The sequence below is a fragment of the Bos grunniens genome, chromosome 15 (assembly GCF_055505025.1).
Source record: "Bos grunniens cultivar Pamir isolate PY7600 chromosome 15, Bosgru_T2T1.0, whole genome shotgun sequence".
NCBI classification, from domain to species: Eukaryota; Metazoa; Chordata; class Mammalia; order Artiodactyla; family Bovidae; genus Bos; species Bos grunniens.
Genome location: NC_141179.1, coordinates 49,671,527 through 49,694,846, shown reverse-complemented (window position 1 = coordinate 49,694,846; position 23,320 = coordinate 49,671,527). Strand labels below are relative to the sequence as shown.

The window sequence follows — 23,320 nt, the reverse complement described above, 5'->3', positions numbered from 1 at the left end:
TTCCTAAGTATTTTATTCTTTCCTTTGCAATGGTGAATGGAATTGTTTCCTTAATTTCTCTTTCTGTTTTCTCATTATTAGTGTATAGGAATACAAGGGATTTCTGTGTGTTGATTTTATATCCTGAAACTTTACTATAATCATTGATTAGTTCTAGTAATTTTCTGGTGGAGTCTTTAGGGTTTTCTATGTAGAGGATCATGTCATCTGCAAATAGTGAGAGTTTTACTTCTTCTTTTCCAATTTGGATTCCTTTATTTTTTTTTCTGCTCTGATTGCTGTGGCCAAAACTTCCAAAACTATGTTGAATAGTAATGGTGAAAGTGGGCACCCTTGTCTTGTTCCTGACTTTAGAGGAAATGCTTTAAATTTTTCACCATTGAAGATAATGTTTGCTGTGGGTTTGTCATACATAGCTTTTATTATGTTGAGGTATGTTCCTTCTATTCCTGCTTTCTTAAGAATTTTTATCAGATAAAATAGACTTTAAAACAAAGGCTGTGAAAAGAGACAAAGATGGTCTCTACATAATGATCAAAGGATCAATCCAAGAAGAAGATATAACAATTATAAATATATATGCACCCAACATGGAAGCACTGCAATATGTAAGACAAATGCTAACAAGTATGAAAGCAGAAATTAACAATAACACAATAATGGTGGGAGACTTTAATACCCCACTCACACTATGGATAGATCAACTAAACAGAAAATTAACAAGGAAACACAAACTTTAAATGATACAATAGACCAGTTAGAGCTAATTGATATCTATAGGACATGTCATCCCAAAACAATGAATTTCACCTTTTTCTCAAGCGCACATGGAACCTTCTCCAGGATAGATCATATCCTGGGCCATAAATCTAGCCTTGGTAAATTCAAAAAAATAGAAATCATTCCAAGCATCTTTTCTGACCACAATGCAGTAAGATTAGATCTCAATTACAAGAGAAAAACTATTAAAAATTCCAACATATGGAGGCTGAACAACACGCTGTTGAATAACCAACAAATCACAGAAGAAATAAAAAAAAATAAATCAAAATTTGCATAGAAACTAATGAAAATGAAAACACAACAACCTAAAACCTGTGGGACACTGTAAAAGCAGTCCTAAGGGGAAAGTTCATAGCAATACAGGCATACCTCAAGGAACAAGAAAAAAGTCGAATAAATAACCTAACTCTACACCTAAAGCAACTAGAAAAGGAAGACATGAAGAACCCCAGGGTTAGTATAAGGAAAGAAATCTTAAAAATTAGAGCAGAAATAAATGCAAAAGAAACAAAAGAGACCATAGCAAAAATCAACAAAGCCAAAAGCTGGTTCTTTGAAAGGATAAATAAAATTGACAAACCATTAGCCAGACTCATCAAGAAACAAAGGGAGAAAAATCAAATCAATAAAATTAGAAATGAAAATGGAGAGATCACAACAGACAACACAGAAATACAAAGGATCGTAAGAGACTACTATCAACAATTATATGCCAATAAAATGGACAACGTGGAAGAAATGGACAAATTCTTAGAAAAGTACAACTTTCCAAAACTGGACCAGGAAGAAATAGAAAATCTTAACAGACCCATCACAAGCACGGAAATTGAAACTGTAATCAAAAATCTTCCAGCAAACAAAAGCCCAGGTCCAGACGGCTTCACAGCTGAATTCTACCAAAAATTTAGAGAAGAGCTAACACCTTTCCTGCTCAAACTCTTCCAGAAAATTGCAGAGGAAGGTCAACTTCCAAACTCATTCTATGAGGCCACCATCACCCTAATACCAAAAACTGACAAAGATGCCACAAAAAAAGAAAACTACAGGCCAATATCACTGATGAACATAGATGCAAAAATCCTTAACAAAATTCTAGCAATCAGAATCCAACAACACATTAAAAAGATCATACACCATGACCAAGTGGGCTTTATCCCAGGGATGCAAGGATTCTTCAATATCTGCAAATCAATCAATGTAATACACCACATTAACAAATTGAAAAATAAAAGCCATATGATTATCTCAATAGATGCAGAGAAAGCCTTTGACAAAATTCAACATCCATATGTAATTTAAAAGAAAATTTATTTTTTCAAGAGGTCATAAAACTCACTTGAATACTTAAATTAAAATGACTTTTTCTAGGGGAAAAAAAGAGATAGAAAAAGGAAGAGGAGAGGAAGAGGAATACCTGGTACCCATAGTGAAAATAGAAAAATATCTTCTGTTATTTGACCTAGTCACAAACGACATGACGTATATCTTGGAAATCATGAACATATCTCTCTTGTCCACCTTCCAATAATCATATAGAATGTTCACTCACTCACACTATTTAGAATTCAAAGGTTATTGTCTCACTCCCTAAATAGATGAGATCCACATTTAAAAGACATCCTTTCCAGTAAGTAATCATGGCTGCACCTATTTGCCATTTTCAAGGCCTCTCTTCATTTCTCAGATGTATACATGTTAACATTTAATCTTTTGGACCAAAACTGGAGGTATTCATTTGCTATTTATTTTGGGATGAATATTCTGAGCACTCTTTCATGAATCTGCTTGGTCCTAACTCCATAGATGACAGGGTTAAGCATTGATGGAATAACCACATAGAGATTGGCCAGAAGAATATGGAGGTAGCAGGGAACATTTCAGCCAAACCAATGTGTCATAAAAAAGAAGAGGGTTGGGGTATAAAAGGTTAGACTTATGCATACATGGGAACCATGGGTGCTGAGAGACTTGAGTCTTACCTCACAGGAGGAGAGATGGAAAACAGCATGAAGAATTTGAACATAGGAGAGAGCAATGGCCATTATGTCAAATCCCAGGAGAGCAATGGTCCCCAGACCATATATGGTGTTGACCCTGATCCTTGCACAGGCCAGATGAACCAGACCCATGTGCTCACAGTACATGTGGGGGATGACTTGGTGTCCACAAAAGGGCAGTTGCAAGATGAGGAATACAAAAGGAAATACACAGAGGACTGATCTCCCTATCACCCCCAAACCAATAAGAGATACTATCTTGTTAGTAAGGATTGTGCTGTAATGAACAAGTGAACAAGTGAAGGTGCTCAGTCATGTCCGACTATTTGCAACCCCATGGACCAGAGTCTACCAGTCTCCTCCATCCATGGAATTTTCCAGGCAAGAGTACTGGAGTGGGTTGCCATTTCCTTCTCCAGGGGACCCTCCCAACCCAGGGATTGAACTCAGGTCTCCTGCATTATAGGCAGATGCTTTACTGACTGAGCCACCAGGGAAGCCCCGTCAGAAATGGTGTAATGAAGGTTACAAATAGCTACATAACGACCATAAGTCATGGCAAGAAGGACTCCATGTCAGTAAAGATGTGAATGAAAAACATTTGAGTGAGTCAGACATCAAAAATTATCTCCCTGCAGCTGAACCAGAATATGCCCAGCATCTTAGGGACGGTGGCTGTGGACAGCCCCACGTCAATGGTAGCCAGAATAGCCAGGAAGCAGAACATAGGCTGGTGAATGTTGTGCTCAGTCTGAATGACAAACAGGATGGTGAAGTTGCCTATGAGTGTGATCAGATACACAGCACAAAAAGGAAAGCCAGTCCAGATGTAAATGTTTCTCAGTCCTGGGATTCCCAGCAACAGGAAGGAGGAGGGGTGAAACTCGGTGCCATTGGAAAGAGACATCTTGCTTGTGGTTTCATATAATGCGTTCATTGCAGATGTGTGCTGATCCATGTTGGGAGGTCCCGGTCTGTTACCATGATGTTTACCAGTACTGGAAAGAAGCAATTATCTGTTTATCCCCCAAAAAACAAAAAAAACTCTTCAGTAAACTTTTTGTTGTTGCTGTTGTTTTACCAGATTGATTGAAATCTTCTACTTTAAGCGAACTTATATTAAAGATCTAAACGTAAGACCAGAAACTATAAAACTAGAGGAGAACATAGGCAAAACACTCTCTGACATACATCACAGCAGGATCCTCTATGACCCACCTCCCAGAATATTGGAAATAAAAGCAAAAATAAACAAATGGGACCTAATTAACCTTAAAAGCTTCTGCACATCAAAGGAAATTATAAGCAAGGTGAAAAGACAGCCTTCAGAATGGGAGAAAATAATAGCAAATGAAGCAACTGACAAACAACTAATCTCAAAAATATACAAGCAACTCCTACAGCTCAACTCCAGAAAAGTAAATGACCCAATCAAAAAATGGGCCAAAGAACTAAATAGACATTTCTCCAAAGAAGACATACAGATGGCTAACAAACACATGAAAAGATGCTCAATATCACTCATTATCAGAGAAATGCAAATCAAAACCACTATGAGGTACCATTTCACACCAGTCAGAATGGCTGCCATCCAAAAGTCTACAAGCAATAAATTCTGGAGAGGGTGTGGAGAAAAGGGAACCCCCTTACACTGTTGGTGGGAATGCAAACTAGTACAGCCACTATGGAGAACAGTGTGGAGATTCCTTAAAAAACTGGAAATAGAACTGCCTTATGATCCAGCAATCCCACTGCTGGGCATACACACTGAGGAAACCAGAAGGGAAAGAGACACGTGTACCCCAATGTTCATCGCAGCACTGTTTATAATAGCCAGGACATGGAAGCAACCTAGATGTCCATCAGCAGATGAATGGATAAGAAATGGATAATACACAATGGAGTATTACTCAGCCATTAAAAAGAATACATTTGAATCAGTTCTAATGAGGTGGATGAAACTGGAGCCTATTATGCAGAGTGAAGTAAGCCAGAAAGAAAAACACCAATACAGTATACTAACACATGTATATGGAATTTAGAAAGATGGTAACAATAACCCTGTGTACGAGACAGCAAAAGAGACACTGATGTATAGAATAGTCTTATGGACTCTGTGGGAGAGGGAGAGGGAGAGGTAGAGGGTGGGAAGATTTGGGAGAATAGCATTGAAACATGTAAAATATCATGTATGAAACGAGATGCCAGTCCAGGTTCGATGCACGATACTGGATGCTTGGGGCTAGTGCACTGGGACGACCCAGAGGGATGGTATGGGGAGGGAGGTGGGAGGAGGGTTCAGGATGGGGAACACATGTATACCTGTGGCAGATTCATTTTGATATTTGGCAAAACTAATACAATTATGTAAAGTTTAAAAATAAAATAAAATTTTTAAAAACATAATTGGAGTTTAAATAAAACTGAATTTTATTACTCTAAATCTTTGTTTCATAAAAACAAGAGAGGGAGGGAAGGAAGACGAGACTGAAAAGTAGGATATTGAATAATCTTGACAATAATTCTACTAGAATTTTTTCTTTTTGACACATCATTGATTATGCCCTATAGCTTTAAAATGTGTGCTTTCTGCCAAGAGCATGGAGAGCTAAGAAAGGAGGCTGGAGGACTAAAAATGCAATCATTGTTGGGCAGAAAAAGTTACGGGAGTGGCAACAAAACATTGTTTCTTATCAAATACCTCCTTGTTTAGTCTCAAATATCTTCTTTATAACTGAATAGATATTTATGCAGAAGTTATATGATGTTGTAAACAGTGAGATCTTCCAATTTTCTCTCTCAATATGTGTGTATATATATAAATAGAAGCAACTTATGTGTTTAAAACTATCCTGTACCCACACAACCATTGTTTTTCACTTTCAGTTTAGTATTCAATAAATTATGTAAGATATTCAACATGTTGTTACAAAAAACACTTTGTCTTAGATGATTTTGTCCAACTGTAGGCTAATGTAACTGTGTGCTGAGTTGGTTTAAGGTAGGCTAAGCCCAACTATGATGTTTGGTAGGTTAGATGTATTAAATGCATTTTTGACTTATGATGGATTTATTGAGAGGTATGGCTAGCTGAAGATTTGTGTATATACATATATATATGAAATATATAATTGTATAACAGTATACATAAATATATATACATATATAATTATATAATACTCTTTCTCTCTCTATGTAGATAGATACATATGTATACACAGCTAACTATATTTGACCCTTGAACAATGCATATGTTAGGGGCACTGACTCCCATGCAGTCAAAATTCCATATGTGACACATAGCACTCTGCAGTCAACCATATGTATCTTTGATTCTGCACCTGTGAATTCATAGGTGGTGTAGTACTATAGCACATATGTATTGAAAACTATCCAGAAATAAGTGACCGTGTTGAAATCCATGTTGTTCAAGGGTCAACTATATGCACTCATAGACAAACACATATATGCTGTGATAAAAGTTTACTTACATTTGCAAATGGTAAAATAAATACAAATAGTTTTACATAAATTATTGTTAAGGAATATTTTTTCTGATGTTTAAGGAAAATCTGTATTAGTCTAAATTCTGGGGAATAATAAACGACAGCAAAAGTGAATCTCCCATCTCTCATAGATATGGTCTAGAGCGGTTTACAATAATTTTTTTAAAGGTAAGAGAAAAGTAATTCAGAAAGATTCAGAAGTAGATTTAGGTAAATAGAAAAAAAGGAGTAAATATCTTATAAATTTAGAGAGACAGGAAGAGATATAGTACTGAGCCTGGCATATGGGTTAGTGAATTTTAAATACATATTTTAAGGAATTTTTTTGAATGGTGAACTTAAAGTGCAATTTAGAAATTATTTTAATTGAGATTTTTGTATTCTGTTGTTTAAATAAGTAATAAACAAAATATAAGTACTCTATAAGATTTCTTTGATAAAAAGAAAGATATACCTTTAATATTTAGTTTCCTGAAAGAGTTTTAAGTTTTGAGTGACGGAGATAATTATGAAGTAGACCCAAGGTTTACTGCCTGTTTCAGGAATTTTAACTCATGTGGGGAATTCCTTATGATTTCAGGAAATCATTAGTTTTCTGATATACAATACATGCCCGTCCAAGGAACTAGAACATGAAAACTCTGGACCCCAGTAGTGTCAAAAGCCAAGAGTGTACAGGGAAATACATTAGCAAAACCTTATGACTTTGGAGACATAATTTTTGTTTGTTGTTTTTCCCCTCTAGTATCCATACATGCTGGGAACTGTTTATACAGCACAATATTCTTTGAATATGGGGTTGATCCTTCATTTGCCTGGCACATGGCAGTGATCAGAAAGAAATGCACCAGACTATTTCTCTATTTCTACTGTTGAGTTATATATGTGTGTGTGTATATATATATATATAGAGAGAGAGAGAGAGACACACACACACACGAGTGAGTGAGTGACTGAGTGAAAGTCACTCTGCTGCTGCTGCTAAGTTGCTTCAGTTGTGTCCGACTCTGTGCAACCCCATAGACGGCAGCCCACCAGGCTCCCCCGTCCCTGGGATTCTCCAGGCAAGAACACTGGAGTGGGTTGCCATTTCCTTCTCCAAATAACCCAGCATAGAAGACCTCATTTTCAGCCCTAGCTCTCTCTGGCCTCCTTCACTGACCAGGTGTTTTGGGTTCATTGAATGCTTAGCTTCAGGGATTCCAATCTGTGGGTCTTTGCTCCCACTATCTTCTGTCCATGACTACTTCCTTTTTACAGTGATCCATATGTATATCACAAAGGCCATAGAGAAGTGGTAAAAACAGTCAATCCTGAACTGACCTGACTCACTTCAAATACTGGACTTCCCATGTACCAGCTATATCACCATGAGTGATTTATTAGTTATATCTTAGTTTTCTCAACTGTATAATTAGGGATGATAATAATACCAATTGCCTAGAGGTATTTTGAAGAGTAAATTAAGTAGTAGATATCAGATATCAGGCATTTAGTATAATACCTAGCTTGTTTTTTAATTAATTAATTAATTTTTGGCTGCACTGGATCTTCCTTACTGCACTGGCTTTCTCTAGTTGCAGCGAGCAGAGGCTGCTTTCTAACCGAAGCACATGAGCTCAGTACTTGTGGGGTCCAGGCTTTGTTGCCCTGCAGCATGTAGAATCTTCCTGCACCAGTTATTGAATCCAAGTCCCTGCGTTGGTAGGCAGATTTCCAACCAGTGAACCGCCTGGGAAGTCTGATACCTGGCATATTTTAAATGATTAATTAAAATAAGAGCTAGCTCACAAAACCACCTTCATAAACTTGGACCTATATAAACTATACTGAGAAATCGCTCATGCCACAAAATCTGTTACATTTGATCTGACAGTTTGCATTTATTTTAAACAATTTTTCATTAGTTTTGAATTGAATGTACACATAGTTATTATTCTCACTGGAATACATTTATTTTGAGTGCAAAAATTATATCTCTTTACGTTTAAGGAGACATTTTTGATAATATTTAAGAAAAAACATCAGGCTTAAGATATAAAGCAGATGATATAAAGGCTGCAAATATAAAGCATGGAATTAAATATTTCTTTTGATTCTTATCTTTCCAGTTATATCATGCAAACCTTAAAGTTGACTGTTATGAAATTTAAAATTTCATACATAATATGAAGTGTAAAAATATTCACTCAGTTGTGTCCAACTCTTTGCAGCCTCATGAACTGTAGCCCATCAAGCTCCTCTCTCCAAGGAATTCTCCAGGCAAGAATACTGGAGTAGGTAGTCATTTCCTTCTCCAGGGCATCTTCTTGACCCAGGGATCTAAACCAGGTCTCCTTCATTGCAAGCAGATTCTTTACCATCTGAGCCACCAGGGAACTCTCTCTCTCTCTCTCTCTCTCTATATATATATATATATGTATATGTGTGTATATATCTCTATAAATATATGTTCTAAAATAATTTAGTATGTGTATATTCAAACATAGCATTTTCTTTGAGATCATGGGCATGTAACTGATAAGTTCAGTCCCAATTACTCTTTGAACATAAGCTGAGGAATATTAGGGAAGTTCATACCCTTTTTTCTGCTAGTTGGGAATGAAGAAGCATCTATTTTGAGGAGTTGCTGGTTAGATGTTTTAGAATCATGACAAGAGCAACCTTAGACACAAGCGAGTCACAGAATGTCAGCTCTGAAATACTTTAAAAAATGTATTGCCTAGTTATCAAAAAATATCAGAACAACATCTTCTTGGTGACAAAGAACTCAGACCAATATTTTTATTGTACTTTGTTTTAAGGTGAGAGAAAAATTTCCCTTAATATTTAAGTAAGTTAAGTAAGATTAGTGGGGGTTTTGTTTGTCTGGTTTTTTTTTTTTTTTTTACTTATAATTCAAAATTATGTAAAGATACATACTTAAGTATTTTTTTCAGTACCAATAAGTTTTTATTCATATTATACATGTTTCAATGCCATTCTCCCAAATCATCCCACCCTCGCCCTCTCCCACAGAGTCCAAAAGACTATTCTGTACATCTATGTCTCTTTTGCTGTGTCGCATACAGGGTTATCGTTACCATCTTTCTAAATTCCATATATATGCGTTAGTATACTGTATTGGTGTTTTTCTTTCTGGCTTACTTCACTCTGCATAATAGGCTCCAGTTTCATCCACCTCATTAGAACTGATTCAAATGTATTTTTTTTAATGGCTGAGTAATACTCCATTGTGTATATGTACCACGGCTTTCTTACCCATTCATCTGCTGATGGACATCTAGGTTGCTTCCATGTCCTGGCTATCATAAACAGTGCTGCAGTGAACATTGGGGTACACATATTTCTTTCAGTTCTGGTTTCTTTGGTGTGTATGCCCAGCAGTGGGATTGTTGGGTCATATGGCAGTTCTATTTCCAGTTTTTTAAGGAATCTCTACACTGTTCTCCACAGTGGCTGTATTAGTTTGCATTCTCACCAACAGTGTAAGAGGGTTCCCTTTTCTCCACACCCTCTCCAGCATTTATTGCTTGTAGACTTTTGGATTGCAGCCATTCTGACTGGCATGAAATGGTACCTCATAGTGGTTTTGATTTGCATTTCTCTGATAATGAGTGATGTTGAGCATCTTTTCATGTGTTAGCCATCTGTATGTCTTCTCTGGAGAAATGTCTGTTTAGGTCTTTGGCCCATTTTTTGATTGGGTTGTTTATTTTTCTGGAATTGAGCTGCAGGAGTTGCTTGTATATTTTTGAGATTAGTTGTTTGTCAGTTGCTTCATTTGCTATTATTTTCTCCCATTCTGAAGGCTGTCTTTTCACCTTGCTTATAATTTCCTTTGATGTGCAGAAGCTTTTAAGGTTAATTAGGTCCCATTTGTTTATTTTTGCTTTTATTTCCAATATTGTGGGAGGTGGGTCATAGAGGATCCTGCTGTGATTTATGTCGGAGACTGTTTTGCCTATGTTCTCCTCTAGTAGTTTTATAGTTTCTGGTCTTACATTTAGATCTTAATCCATTTTGAGTTTATTTTTGTGTATGGTGTTAGAAAGTGTTCTAGTTTCCTTCTTTTACAAGTGGTTGACCAGTTTTCCCAGCACCACTTGTTAAAGAGATTGTCTTTTCTCCATCGTATATTCTTGCCTACTTTGTCAAAGATAAGGTGTCCATAGGTGTGTAGATTTATCTCTGGGCTTTCTATTTTGTTCCATTGATCATACTTAAGTATTTTTCCCCCATGAGACCTTTCTATTTGAAACCTTTATCACAGTGTTATAGTTAGGACTGATATTACTTAATGTGGTTTTAGGTAAGAGATATTTTCAAAGTGTATTTTACTTTCTTAGTGTCTTTAGTCTTTGAAACAACCCTACAACATAGATCAGATCAGATCAGTAGCTCAGTCATGTCAGACTCTTTGTCTGACAGAATCACAGCACGCCAGGCCTCCCTGTCCATCACCGACTCCCGGAGTTCACTGAGACTCACCTCCATCGAGTCGGTGATGCCATCCAGACATCTCATCCTCTGTTGTCCCCTTCTCCTCCTGCCCCCAATCCCTCCCAGCATCAGAGTCCTTTCCAATGAGTCAACTCTTCTCATGAGGTGGCCAAAGTACTGGAGTTTCAGCTTCAGCATCATTCCTTCCAAAGAAATCCCAGGGCTGATCGCCTTCAGAATGGACTGGTTGGATCTCCTTGCAGTCCAAGGGACTCTCAAGAGTCTTCTCCAACACCACAGTTCAAAAGCATCAATTCTTTGGCGCTCAGCCTTCTCCACAGTCCAACTCTCACACCCATACATGACCACAGGAAAAACCATAGCCTTGACTAGACGAACCTTTGTTGGCATTGTAATGTCTCCACTTTTGAATATGCTATCTAGGTTGGTCATAACTTTCCTTCCAAGGAGTAAGGGTCTTTTAATTTCATGGCTGCAGTCACCATCTGCAGTGATTTTGGAGCCCAGAAAAATAAAGTCTGACACTGTTTCCACTGATACCATGTTTATTTCCATTATCCATATGGAAAACTTGAGCTATATAATTTTAGCAACAACAAAGAATTTGAACCCAAATGTGTTATTCAAAAATCTATATTATTATTCAATGTATTATACTGCCTTCTTTCTCTGTATTTAGATCTTGAGTTTATTTCATGTCTCAATAAGCATGTTAAAGTTTACTGAAGTGTATTATAAGGTCTTCACTTATACCTTTGCATCTAACTACATACACGGACTTCCCTGGTGGCTCAGATAGTAAAGCGTCTGTCTACAGTGCGGGAGACCAGGGTTCAATCCCTGGGATGGGAAGATCCCTTGGAGAAGGAAATGGCAATCCACTCCAGTACTAACACCTGAAAATACATATATGAGGGGTAGGAAGTGCTTCTTCAGAATGCCTACTAAGAACACACCTCATACCTACCTTTCATTTCAGTGTATGGGTCTCTCTAACCATAAGAATAATCTTGGTTTCTAATTTTTAGATATAGCTGCCAGGCTGAGGAGTTGATATCCACAAAATCAATTTGTTTGCATGGTTCTGCTTTAAGCTGATATCTGACTCGTGATGTGTGGGTATCTCTTTTTCATGTTCTCACTTATTGGGTGCGGAAGACAATTCCAGGCTTTTTACTCTGATACTACCTGAAGTCAAGCCACCTTGTTCTATACTGCCACCACTTCTTATTTAGAATAGGAACATCTGGAACTTGTGGCAAAGTATTATGGAAAAATGAATGAGAATTACTTATATAGTGATAACTAAAATTTCTCACTTGAAAAAATTGATGGAATGTCCATGTTAAGTGAAGTGTTATTTTTTCAACCAGCCAAACCTTCTGATTCTCACTCTGGCTTTACTACTGAGATCAAATGCTAGACTGAAGACAGTGCTGCTTCTAGGTCAGGAAAGGAGTTCCAAGGGAGTCCAATGCACTATGCTAACCTGCTGGAATGACAATTCCTAAAGTCAAACCACGGGAAAAAATCAAAGAAGCCTAACATTTTTGTTTTGTTTAGAGTAGGGTGAATGTGAGAGTTGGACTGTGAAGAAAGCTGAGCACCGAAGAATTGATGCTTTTGAACTGTGGTGTTGGAGAAGACTCTTGAGAGTCCCTTGGACTGCAAGGAGATCCAACCACTCCATTCTGAAGGAGATCGGTCCTGGGTGTTCTTTGGAAGGAATGATGCTGAAGCTGAAACTCCAGTACTTTGGCCACCTCATGCGAAGAGTTGACTCATTGGAAAAGATTCTGACGCTGGGAGGGATTGAGGGCAGGAGGAGAAGGGGACGACAGAGGATGAGATGTCTGGATGGCATCACGGACTCGATGGAGGTGAGTCCGGGAGTTGGTGATGGACAGGGAGGCCTGGCGTGCCACAATTCATGGAATTGCAAAGAGACGGACACAACTGAGCGACTGAACTGAACTGAACTGAACTACAAACCATTGTACTTAGAAAATGAATGCTTAATTAACTAATCTTTGGAAAGTTAAATCAGAAAGCATAAAAATGTGAAAAAAAGAAAGTATTGAAAATGTGAAATTTTTAAAAAGTGATCAAAAGCAAAGATCAAGAAAGCAGAATTATGTTATAATTGATTACAATCCTTCTACCCAATAATTTTATACTAAATTATACAACCTGGATAAATGATCTAAAAATGTACCAAGAAGAAAATGAAAGCATAGGTAGTATATTTCTACTTAAAAATGAATATCATTATCTATTCATAGAGGAATATGTAAATAAAATCAATGCTACTTAAAAAATACATAGTAAGGTTTCTAACTAAATTAACATGATCTAACTAAAATAGTGTAATTGGTTATAAAGCAAAAAATTCACATACTGTAATGTCAAAAAACACACCATAAAATTTGCCTCTGGAAAAATAGGAGAGATCTATTGGAACAGTGTTAAAGATGATTTAAACTTTAATTTAATAAGCATTACCTTTGAGATTACTGCAGTGTTAAAATTCATTAATTCATGAGTTGTAGGAAGAAAATATATTTATTATATTTTTACTTTAATTTTTTTAAAGTCTGAAGAAGAAATTAATTTGTTAACGATAGAAAATAATGTGACAAGTCGGATGCTGCAAAACCCCATTGTTTGGTCTAAGGAAATCTTATTGTAGAATCAGTTGAAAGTCCTTGGTCATGAGGAAGTTGAGTAATCATCGATTGATTGGATAACTTGAATGTTAATCAGGAAGGCACTAGAAATAGATCATGGGTTTAAGATGAGAAGTCTTGGACTTGAGGATGGAGTATTTTATGATGAAGTGTAGACTGAGAGAACAGCCAGTGAAGTGATAAAGACCAGCATGTATCACATAGATAGAAATGCTATGTGTAATTTAACTACAATACCACCCTTATATTATGGGTCTGAGTATAGACAGAAGTTCACTGAAATGACATGGATGGTATTAGTGAGAAAGACTGTTGAAATTTTATGTTTGTTTTGGCTACCAATTCTCTGAATCTTACATAGTTGGCTGACCTGTCCACTTCAGCTACAAATTTAGTAATGATTTTATTTTGAACTGGACAGAGCATAGGCGATCAGTAGTCCTGGCCACGTGCAGTATGAGTCAGTCATCCTCTGGTGATCACCTCTCTCCTTCCTTAGCTCATAGGTTGCCAAAGCCCATGAACTTGGCTTTTTTTAAGGGCGCAAGAGAATGCAAGCTCCATAAGAACAGACGTTCATTTTATTGTGGTTCATTTATCATCCTTAATGATAAGAATCATGGAATCAGTGGACATGAACTTGGGAAAACTCTGGGAGATAGTGAGGGACAAGGAGGCCTGGCATGATGCAGTCTATAGGGTCACAAAGAGTCGGACACAACTTGGCGACTGAACAACAATGATAAGAATGATTCAATACATACAATAAACATAAAATGAATGTAAATTAAGAGAATAAAAAATATGAATGAGTGAGTGAATGGACACAGGCTACTGGGTCAAAGTCCCAGTACCACATTTCTCTAATTAAAGAGCTAAAAACACACCATTTATACATTCTTTGCCTAGAAAAGAAGTAGTTTCATGCTATCAAGAACAAAGTACAATGACATACAAATAGAGACCACAACAGCTTCCTTTCAAGTTAGCCTATTAACCTTTGAACTGAAGCTCCAATAAAGTTTCCACAAGTCCTAGAACCCATTAGTCAGCAGTTAGGAATAAATCAACTTGTGTTGCAATCTGGCAGCAATAGATCAGGACCAGGAGATATTTGTTAAAGCAAGAATACGCATATCTTCCCTGAGAGATCAAAATCCTTAATAAAACAATATGGTAAGTGTCTTATTTTTTAATAAAGGCACGGAGCACAGGCTCCCATATCTGTTTGGTCTTTATACCATAAATGATGGGGTTGAGTGAGGGTGGGATAATCAAATAGAGGTTGGCAACAAGAATATGAATATAGCGAGGTATTTTGTGTCCAAATCGGTGGGTAAGGAAGGAGAAGACTGAAGGGATACAGAAAATACAGATGACCCCAATATGGGACCCACATGTGCTTAGGGCTTTTAGTCGTGCATCTTGGGATGGGAGACAGAAGACAGCCCTGAGAATATAAACATAGGAGATGCCAATAAGGACTAGGTTTAGGAAAAAGAAGGAAACAACAAAAAGTCCATAGATATCATTAATTCGGATATTTCCACAGGACAGTTTTGCAATTCCCATGTGTTCACAGTAGGAATGAGGTATTATATAAGCCTGGCAAAATGGTAGGTGATAGACGAGATAGATCATGGGAAGTGTAAGCAGAACTGGACGAATTACAATGCACATGCTGATGCCCATGAGCACCCGGGATGTCAAAATGGTCGTGTAGTGGAGTGGAGCACAGATCGCCACATAGCGGTCAAAGGCCATCGCCAGCAAGACTTCAGCTTCCATGCCAGTAAAAGCATGGATCAGGAACATCTGGGCCACACAAGCTCCAAAACTAATCTCGTGAGCATCAAACCAGAAGATACCCAGCATACGGAGTACTGAGGTTGTTGAAAGGGCCAAATCAATTGTTGAAAGGATGGCCAGGAAGTAGAACATGGGCTCCTGGAGGGTCTTCTCTGTCTTGATGACCAGCAAAATTGTGACATTTCCCAGTAAAGCCACAAGGTAAACAGAGCAGAAAGGCAGGGAGATCCAGCCATGGACCTCTTCCAGACCTGGGATTCCAATGAGGAAAAATGTGGTTGGGTGAAAAATGCTACTATTGTGATAAAACATCCCTCCAAGTCACAGAGTAGAAGAAGTTGTCACTCCTAGAGGGAGGAAGAAAAAAAGAAATTTCAGTAAGAACTGGTTATGAAAATGATTAGCTTAGTGTTTCAATATATTGTGAAATGAAAACTTTTGCTTTGGAGGATCTATTAATTCTTTTTCATATTCTAAATCAAGTCATACTCGTTTGAATGGTCCAGTCTCAAAATAGGTAATCCTTATAAACACTTAATCCTGTTTTGTTTTTTTTTTTTTTTTATCATCTAAGGTTTATCATCAAGCCCTGGGCAGAATAGAAAACATAAATCATAGCATGAAGTATGGAATCATTTAATATTCTCTATATCTTTTTTGAAATCCCATACTGAAAAGGGACACATGAAAAGCCAAGGATACACATATGAGAATGCAGACATAACCCAAAAAGAGAGAGGCAGATGAGAAAGTAGTCATAGGCATGAATGCACACAACACTTCCATAATCAGAAAAGGCAGAATTTCTCTAAAGATTTATTTATCATTTTGACATACAGAAAATTCCAAGATCAAACAGTTTTCTGTAAAATGACAGAAGCAAAATATCAGAGATATATATTATTATAAGAAAAAAAAAAATACAGACATTCTGAGATACCTGGCCAAGAGCAGACTCGGGTGGATACATACCTCTGTACTTGAAAGATCCCTGAAAGAAAGATAATAATAAAAAGATAATAAACTTCTGTAGATTTTCATTGATGTCTCTATTTTCTCAGTCATTTCATTTAATAGTGTTCATTTTCGATTGTTATGAATATATTGGTTTCTAGTTGTATGTGACAAATTCTGCATTCACTGTTCACTCTACATCAGCTCCTCTGAGAAAACCTGATAATTTTATCACTGCTTCAGAACTGGCATGTACTCTATTCACTCCTTCTGCCTGGCTAAAACATTGGAAGTGTGGGTAGAGTACAGCCTAAAAGGCTTCAGGTCATTATGGATCTGTGGAAGGTATTTTTGAGCATCACAAAAACTCTGGAACAACAAAATCTAATAGAAGAGAGAATTGCTTTTCATCATTGTCTAAAGGAAATAGGAGCACTTTTGCAATGCCTTAAAAATGATTAAGAAGCAATCAGGAGAAACCCTGTAAACTCAAATAATGAAGCTAAGACACTTTCTCTGGGTTCCCAACTTGAGGCAGAGTTCTTTAAGTTCAAGATAAAGTAGCATAGACCCTGTTTTTAACCTTAGTGTAACTCCATATTTCCATGGGAAATATATCAGGTTGAATGAATAAAATAAATGTTGTATACATTCTGAAGTTGGTGTGTGTCTTTGTGAGAGAAAGAAAAAAAGATGGAGAGATAAACAGCTGTATTTTGCAATGCTCCTTTATGTGTGTGTGTGTGTGTGTGTGTGTTTTAAACGGAAACTTCCAGTAATTGCCAGTGGCCCCTGTCAGGGTACAGGTGAAGAGCAAAACTTCTAGATATTGTGATGCCTACTTAGGGTTTATCTCTATAAATAAATGCTCAATAACATGCCACTGTTCACCTCAGACTTTCATCCTGCTTCATAAATGCATTTCATTCGATCCCTATAACCTATTCCAGATGCAGAAATTTTACTTTATCAACCAACTAAATAACCAGTCTTGTAAGTTGATCTTTTAAATATTTTTAAAGATACCCAATCTCTATTTAAAAGTTGCAAGATTTCCCACCTGAAATGGATTACTGCATCAAGCATATCATATCAAAGTAGTAGTTCTCAACCACGTTGGATGGGTCATGCCTCTTTCCTTTGAGTTCAGTACACACTTAAATAAAAAAGAAAATTCATGCGTGATGCTTCATTTTTCCTTAGAAAGAGAGACACATGATAAATATCAAACAGTAAAACTTTATGTATGTTTTTTCATACAGTCTAGAGAGAGAAGTTTTATATTAAGGATGTAGCTGCTTATAGGTTTGGAAAAAAAAATGAGTTAATTCAGCTTTCTCTTATAAATAGGGCTCTGAGATTAACTCCTCTGAGATTGCTGACAAAACCCTCAGACTATGATTTAGAAAAAGAGAAACCCAAGAGACAGTAACATGGTTAGGGATTTATAGAAAGTTATGAATGTGGGACAAAAACACAGATATTATCATTTGTATATGCCATAGAAAGAAGTATTCTCTCTAGGGAATATACATGTTCCTCTAGGGAAGATTCTGTTGTTGAATTCTATGGGTTGCTGTTTTCTAGACAAAATGGCACCTAATTCATATTCTAAGTTCAAGCATAATATGCTAGCATTGAAGACTCCATTTTCAGCCTTAGCTCTCCCTGTCTCCCTTCACTGACCAGGTATCTTAGTTCATTGAATGCTTAGTTTTAGGGGTCTTTGGACCCACTATCCTCTGTCCATGATTGTTCCCCTTTTACAGTTGTTCATATATATGTCACAGAGGCCATAGAGACAAATGGTCAAAGTGGCCAACCCTGGGATTGATCTGACTCAGTTCAAACACTGGACTCCCATGTATGGCTATATCACCATGAGTGATTTACTAATTATCTCTATGTCTCAGTTTCCTCAACTGGAAAATTAGGGATGATAATTGGATCAAGAGCATAAGGCATTTTAAAGATAAATTAGTACTAGATATCAGGCACTTGGTATAATTCCTGGCATATGCTCACAGCACCACCTTTGTAAACACTGGACCTATGTAAACTATACTGAGAAATCTCTTATGCCACCAGTCTGTAACATTTGGTGAAAGTTCTAATTTATTGTAACATTTATCCATTAGTGCTGAGTCAAATGTACATATAGTTCTTATTCTGATGGAATGTATTCGAGTGCAAAAATTGAATCTCTTTAGATTTAAGCAGATATCTTAGATAATATTTAAAAAAGAGCATGATCAGGTTTAAGATATAAAGAATAGACTATGAAGAATTTTTTTTAAGTTAAATGTGTCTTTTAACTCGTGTCTTTCAGTTATATCATACAAATCTTAAAGTTAAATCTCTGGAAATATAAAACTTCATACATGATATGAAGTACAAACATATATGTGTATCTGCATGTGCATACTTAAGTATATATATATGTCTACATATATATATATATTCTAAGTCACTTTCATATACATAACTTAACTTATACGCAGGGTACATTATGTGAAATGCTAGGCTGGAAGAAGCACAAGCTGGAATCAAGATTGCCGGGAGAAATATCAATAACCTCAGATATGCAGATGACACCACCTGTACGGCAGAAAGAGGAACTAAAAAGCCTCTTGATGAAGGTGAAAGAGGAGAGTGAAAAAGTTGGCTTAAAACTCAGCATTCAGAAAACTAAGATCATGGCATCTGGTCCCATCACTTCATGGGAAATAGATGGGAAAACAGTGGAAACAGTGTCAGACTTTATTTTTTTGGGCTCCAAAATCACTGCAGATGGTGATTGCAGCCATGAAATTAAAAGACGCTTACTCCTTGGAAGAAAAGTTATGACCAACATAAATACATATTCAAAAGCAGAGACATTACTTTGCCAACAAACGTCCGTCTAGTCAAGGCTATGGACCTCTTCCAGATCTGGGATTCCAATGAGGAAAAATGTGATTGGATGAAAAGTGCTCCCATTGTGATATGTCATCGTGTCACTTGTTGAAGAAAGTGAATCTGGTTCTCTGGCTCCTGTCGACAGAAAAAGTGAGAGAGGGGGAGAGAGAGAGATCAGAGGGAGAATGATCTGTTTCATCAATTCCTAGCTCAGTGTGTCAGCACAGAGTTTATGTCATGTTTACTAGGTAAGTAGGCCTGTTACTGAATCACATGTATGGAGTCGTTCCCCCTAGCATTTAATATACCAGGTCAGAGTCATATTCAGTTTTTATTCTGCCTGCTGATTGAGCTCTAATTCCAAATGTGAAGGCTTACAGCAAGCTCAGTGCAGAGTGCCAATAATTAGACCATGCCATTCACTTTGAAAGAGAATTGGATGTGATTCTATTTGGGGAAATCCACTCTGGTAAGTGACTCTATAAAAATCAAGACTACACAAGAGAACAAGTTAATGCATTACAGAGGCATTCAAAAATGCCTTCAAGGGGTCCATAATGAAAATAAATTATAGATATAGGTGTATAGGAGCTTGTACAATTCAAGCCTGAATTCTTCTGATTCCCCATTATTCACATAGAGACGTACATGGGAAAATTCTGACCCAAGCCCAGTAGCCTCTCACAGACTCCAAATCAGATCATAAAAGACACAGCTACATGTTCTCAGACAAATTACTGACTCCTTGAGATGCCTGGCCAGGAGCAGAGGCAACCATTGTTCATGAGTTACAGACTGCACAGAGTATCAGTTGGAGAAGGGGAGTGTTTTCTAGTGTCATTTACACTCTTCTCTGTCCATAGCTTATCAGGTACTCTCAGAACAGCTGTTAATTTTACTTGAGTTAATTTTACCATTGCTGTTGAGCCAACACTTGCTTGGTTACTCCTCCTACCAGTTCAATACACTGGAACTAGATAGAAAAATCTGAAAGCCTAAAAAGATCATTTTGGTCCTAGAGGAGGTATTTTTGGTAGTTCTCTGGGATATCTGAGTCTCAATAGAGAAGAATCTACCTCAGCAGTGAACTAAAGGTGTGGAAAAAGATACTAGAGAAATGCTTTCAAAATACAGCAGAATGTTGAACATCTTGTCATGTGTTTGTTGGCTATCTGTACATCTGCCTTAGAGAAATGTCTATTTAGGACTTCTGCCCAATTTTTATTTGGGTTTTTTGTTTTAATATTGAGCTACAAGAATTGTTTACATATTTTGGAGATTAATCCTACATCAGTTGCTTCATTTACAAATATTTTCTCCCATTCTTCATGCTGTCTTTTTGCTTTGTTTGTGGTTTCCTTTGCTGTGCAAAAGCTTTTCAGTTTAATTAGGTACCATTTGTTTATTTTTGTTTTTATTGTTATAACTCTAGAAGATAGGTCAAAAAAGATCTTGCTGTGATTTATCACAGAGTGTTCTGACTGTTTTCCTCTAAGAGTTTTTTAGTGCCCAGCCTTACATTTAAGTATTGAATCCATTTTGACTTTATTTTTGTATATGGTGTTCAGTTCAGTTCAGTCGCTCAGTCGAATCTGACTCTTTGCAACCCCATGAATCGCAGCACGCCAGGCCTCCCTGTCCATCACCAACTCCCAGAGTTTACCCAAACTTATGTCCATCAAGTCGGTGATACCATCCAGCCATCTCATCCTCTGTCATTCCCTTCTCCTCCTGCCCCCAATCCCTCCCAGCATCAGGGTCTTTTCCAATGAGTCAACTCTTCACATGAGGTGGCCAAAGTATTGGAGTTAGGGAGTCTCTAATTTCATTCTTTTTACATGTAGCTGCCCAATTTTCTCAACACCACTTATTGAAGAGACTATCTTTTCTCCACTGTGTATTCTTGCCTCCTTTGTTATAGGTTAGGTAACCATAGTTGTGTGGGTTTATCTCTGGGCTTTCTGGCCTGCTCCATCGATCTATATTTCTGTTTTTGTGCCAGTACCATACTGTCCTGACTGAGAAATGCAAATCAAAACTACAATAAAATATCACCTCACACTGGTCAGAATGGGCCCCATCAAAAAAGTTACAAAAAATAATGCTTAACAGGGTGTGGAAAAAAGAGAACCTTCTTAAACTGTTAAAGTGTGAAGGAAATCCAAAAAAGAGGGGATATGTGTAAACACATGGCTCATTCACTTTGCTGTACAATAGGAACTGACACAGGAGTGTAAAACAACTACACTTTTAAAAAATAAAGCTACAGAATGAATCAAACCACTCAAAATACTCAAAATGAGGTAAAGACAGTTGCCCTGGGGTTGTGTTACAGCAGGTGTAATTCAAAATAAGGCATAGAGATCCTTTCTTTTTGTCCTTGTCATTGTTTAACTTTATTACATTTTTTTTGAACATAACTCAGATGTTTTTATTTTTGATCTAACATTCTTCTTGAGTGTCATCACAACACAACAAAATCATACCATATGATAAGTCATTTCTGTTATTCTATAAACATTGAGTTTATTGGCAGAGAATATTTTTTGTTGGGTTTGTGTAAGGGTAGGTAGGAAAGAGTGAAAGAATGGAAAAAGAGAACAGTTTTGATGTCTTTTTAATTTTAATTCACACAAATTTCTAACACATTTATTGACTGAGAAAATATGATGCTAGGACTTTGATAATGAGAATCTTCATGGTAAGACTTCTAAGTCCTGATCCCAGGGCTGAACACCATTTAGAAAACATACCATGGTGAAAAAAACAAACTTTCCTTTTTTGTGAATTCAGTCTAATAGAGAGAGAACTATTGCTGCCGAGTGCACTGACTCTTGTTTGTGATCTGTAAATACATAAGCAAACTGGGCAATTAAAATGCCACTGTCCAGTAGAAAAGTGATGGCCATGGCCAAGTCCAAGGCTATAGAGTCCCTGTTGCTTATTTTGTAGCAACTCTAGGAGTCCACCTTCAACAGTGGATCACCACTAGCTTCAATCCTTCCTACTGCCAAAGAAATATATCTTATATGTAGTGTGATTGACAAGATGATATTTCATGCCTTGGGTCTTTCTGAGCATTTTAAAGAATAAGCTTGAAAGTGAAAGTGAAGTCACTCAGTCATATCCAACTCTTTGTGACCCCATGGACTGTACACCACCAGGCTCCTCTATCCATAGAATTTTCTAAGCAAGAGTACTGGAGTGGGTTGCCATTTCCTTCTCCAAAGAATAAGCTTATCACAATTTAAAAACATATTATTTTTTCCTACCTAGTGCAGTCTGGCAACATGATCCATTCTCAGCCTGTTCTGCCCGTGTGTCTCTCCATTTACTAGAGAGATTATTCACCAGAAATCAGCAGCTGATTCACCTTTTTCATGTGTGCAGGGGTCTTATGCACAGCATCAAGTGGCACAGTACTTACCCCTCACTCTGAAAAGGGCATGGAGGGCACATTTATATTAGAGGTTGAGTATTCAAGAGACATTTCTAAGAAAAGACCGCAACTTTGCACAGAGCTCTGGGACTGAGTACCCAGGGACGGCTCACAAACTTCAAGATTCTACTCTAGAGGCCCAAAACTCCAAAGGATATAAAAGCAGACTGAAGTGTATGTAAATAGAAGTTAAAAAGTGGAGATAAAACAGTTAGTTCATCTATACTTGACATATGTGAAAAGATATATATTATTGTATCTTCATGTGAATATATGGCCCAATTCTACGTGTTACCGACATTCTACACAGAGAATAAACTAATTTAATTTAAAATGTTTTAAAAAATATGAAAAGGGTTTTTTTTTTTTTTTTTGCTTTTGCTTTAGATTTTACTCTTTCTCTTCACTGATAGTTTGTTTTTTTCCAACCTCATAACTGAGAGAGTCAATTCCTAGGCAGGTTGGTAGGTCTGGGATACCCAAGGAAGAGATAGAGGTCTGGAGTTCTCAAGAAGGAGAAAAGGGTAAACTTCTTTTATTTTTTATTTTTTCCTCTCTCTCTCTCTCTGTAAGCCCAGAGCTATTGATTATACAACAAAACAACTCATCTTGCTTAAGGATATGTTTTTCCCTTAAGTTCAGTTAAGTTCAATTTAGTCACTCAGTCGTGTCCGACTCTTTGCGACCCCATAAATCACAGCACTCCGGGCCTCCCTGTCCATCACCAACTCCCGGAGTTCATTCAGACTCACGTCCATCGAGTCAGTGATGCCATCCAGCCAT

The 23,320-nt window shown here is 37.1% G+C and overlaps 1 protein-coding gene and 1 pseudogene across 1 annotated transcript; both read right to left on the bottom strand.

Annotated features, from left to right (window-relative positions):
* Positions 1–2,525: 2,525 nt before the first annotated feature.
* LOC147358052 (olfactory receptor 52E2-like) lies at positions 2,526–3,687 on the bottom strand (annotated as a pseudogene).
* A 10,313-nt stretch (positions 3,688–14,000) lies between these two features.
* On the bottom strand, positions 14,001–15,587 carry LOC147358051 (olfactory receptor 52J3-like). Its single transcript, XM_086340417.1, has one exon. It carries the CDS (start codon positions 15,556–15,558, stop codon positions 14,623–14,625), a length of 936 nt encoding a protein of 311 aa, XP_086196543.1. The 5' UTR covers positions 15,559–15,587; the 3' UTR covers positions 14,001–14,622.
* Between the last annotated feature and the right edge of the window lie 7,733 nt (positions 15,588–23,320).

Bases quoted from the DNA above. Each gene is read 5' to 3' on its own strand.
- LOC147358051 (XM_086340417.1), bottom strand. From the start codon at position 15,558: ATGTTTTATCACAATAGTAGCATTTTTCACCCAACCACATTTTTCCTC.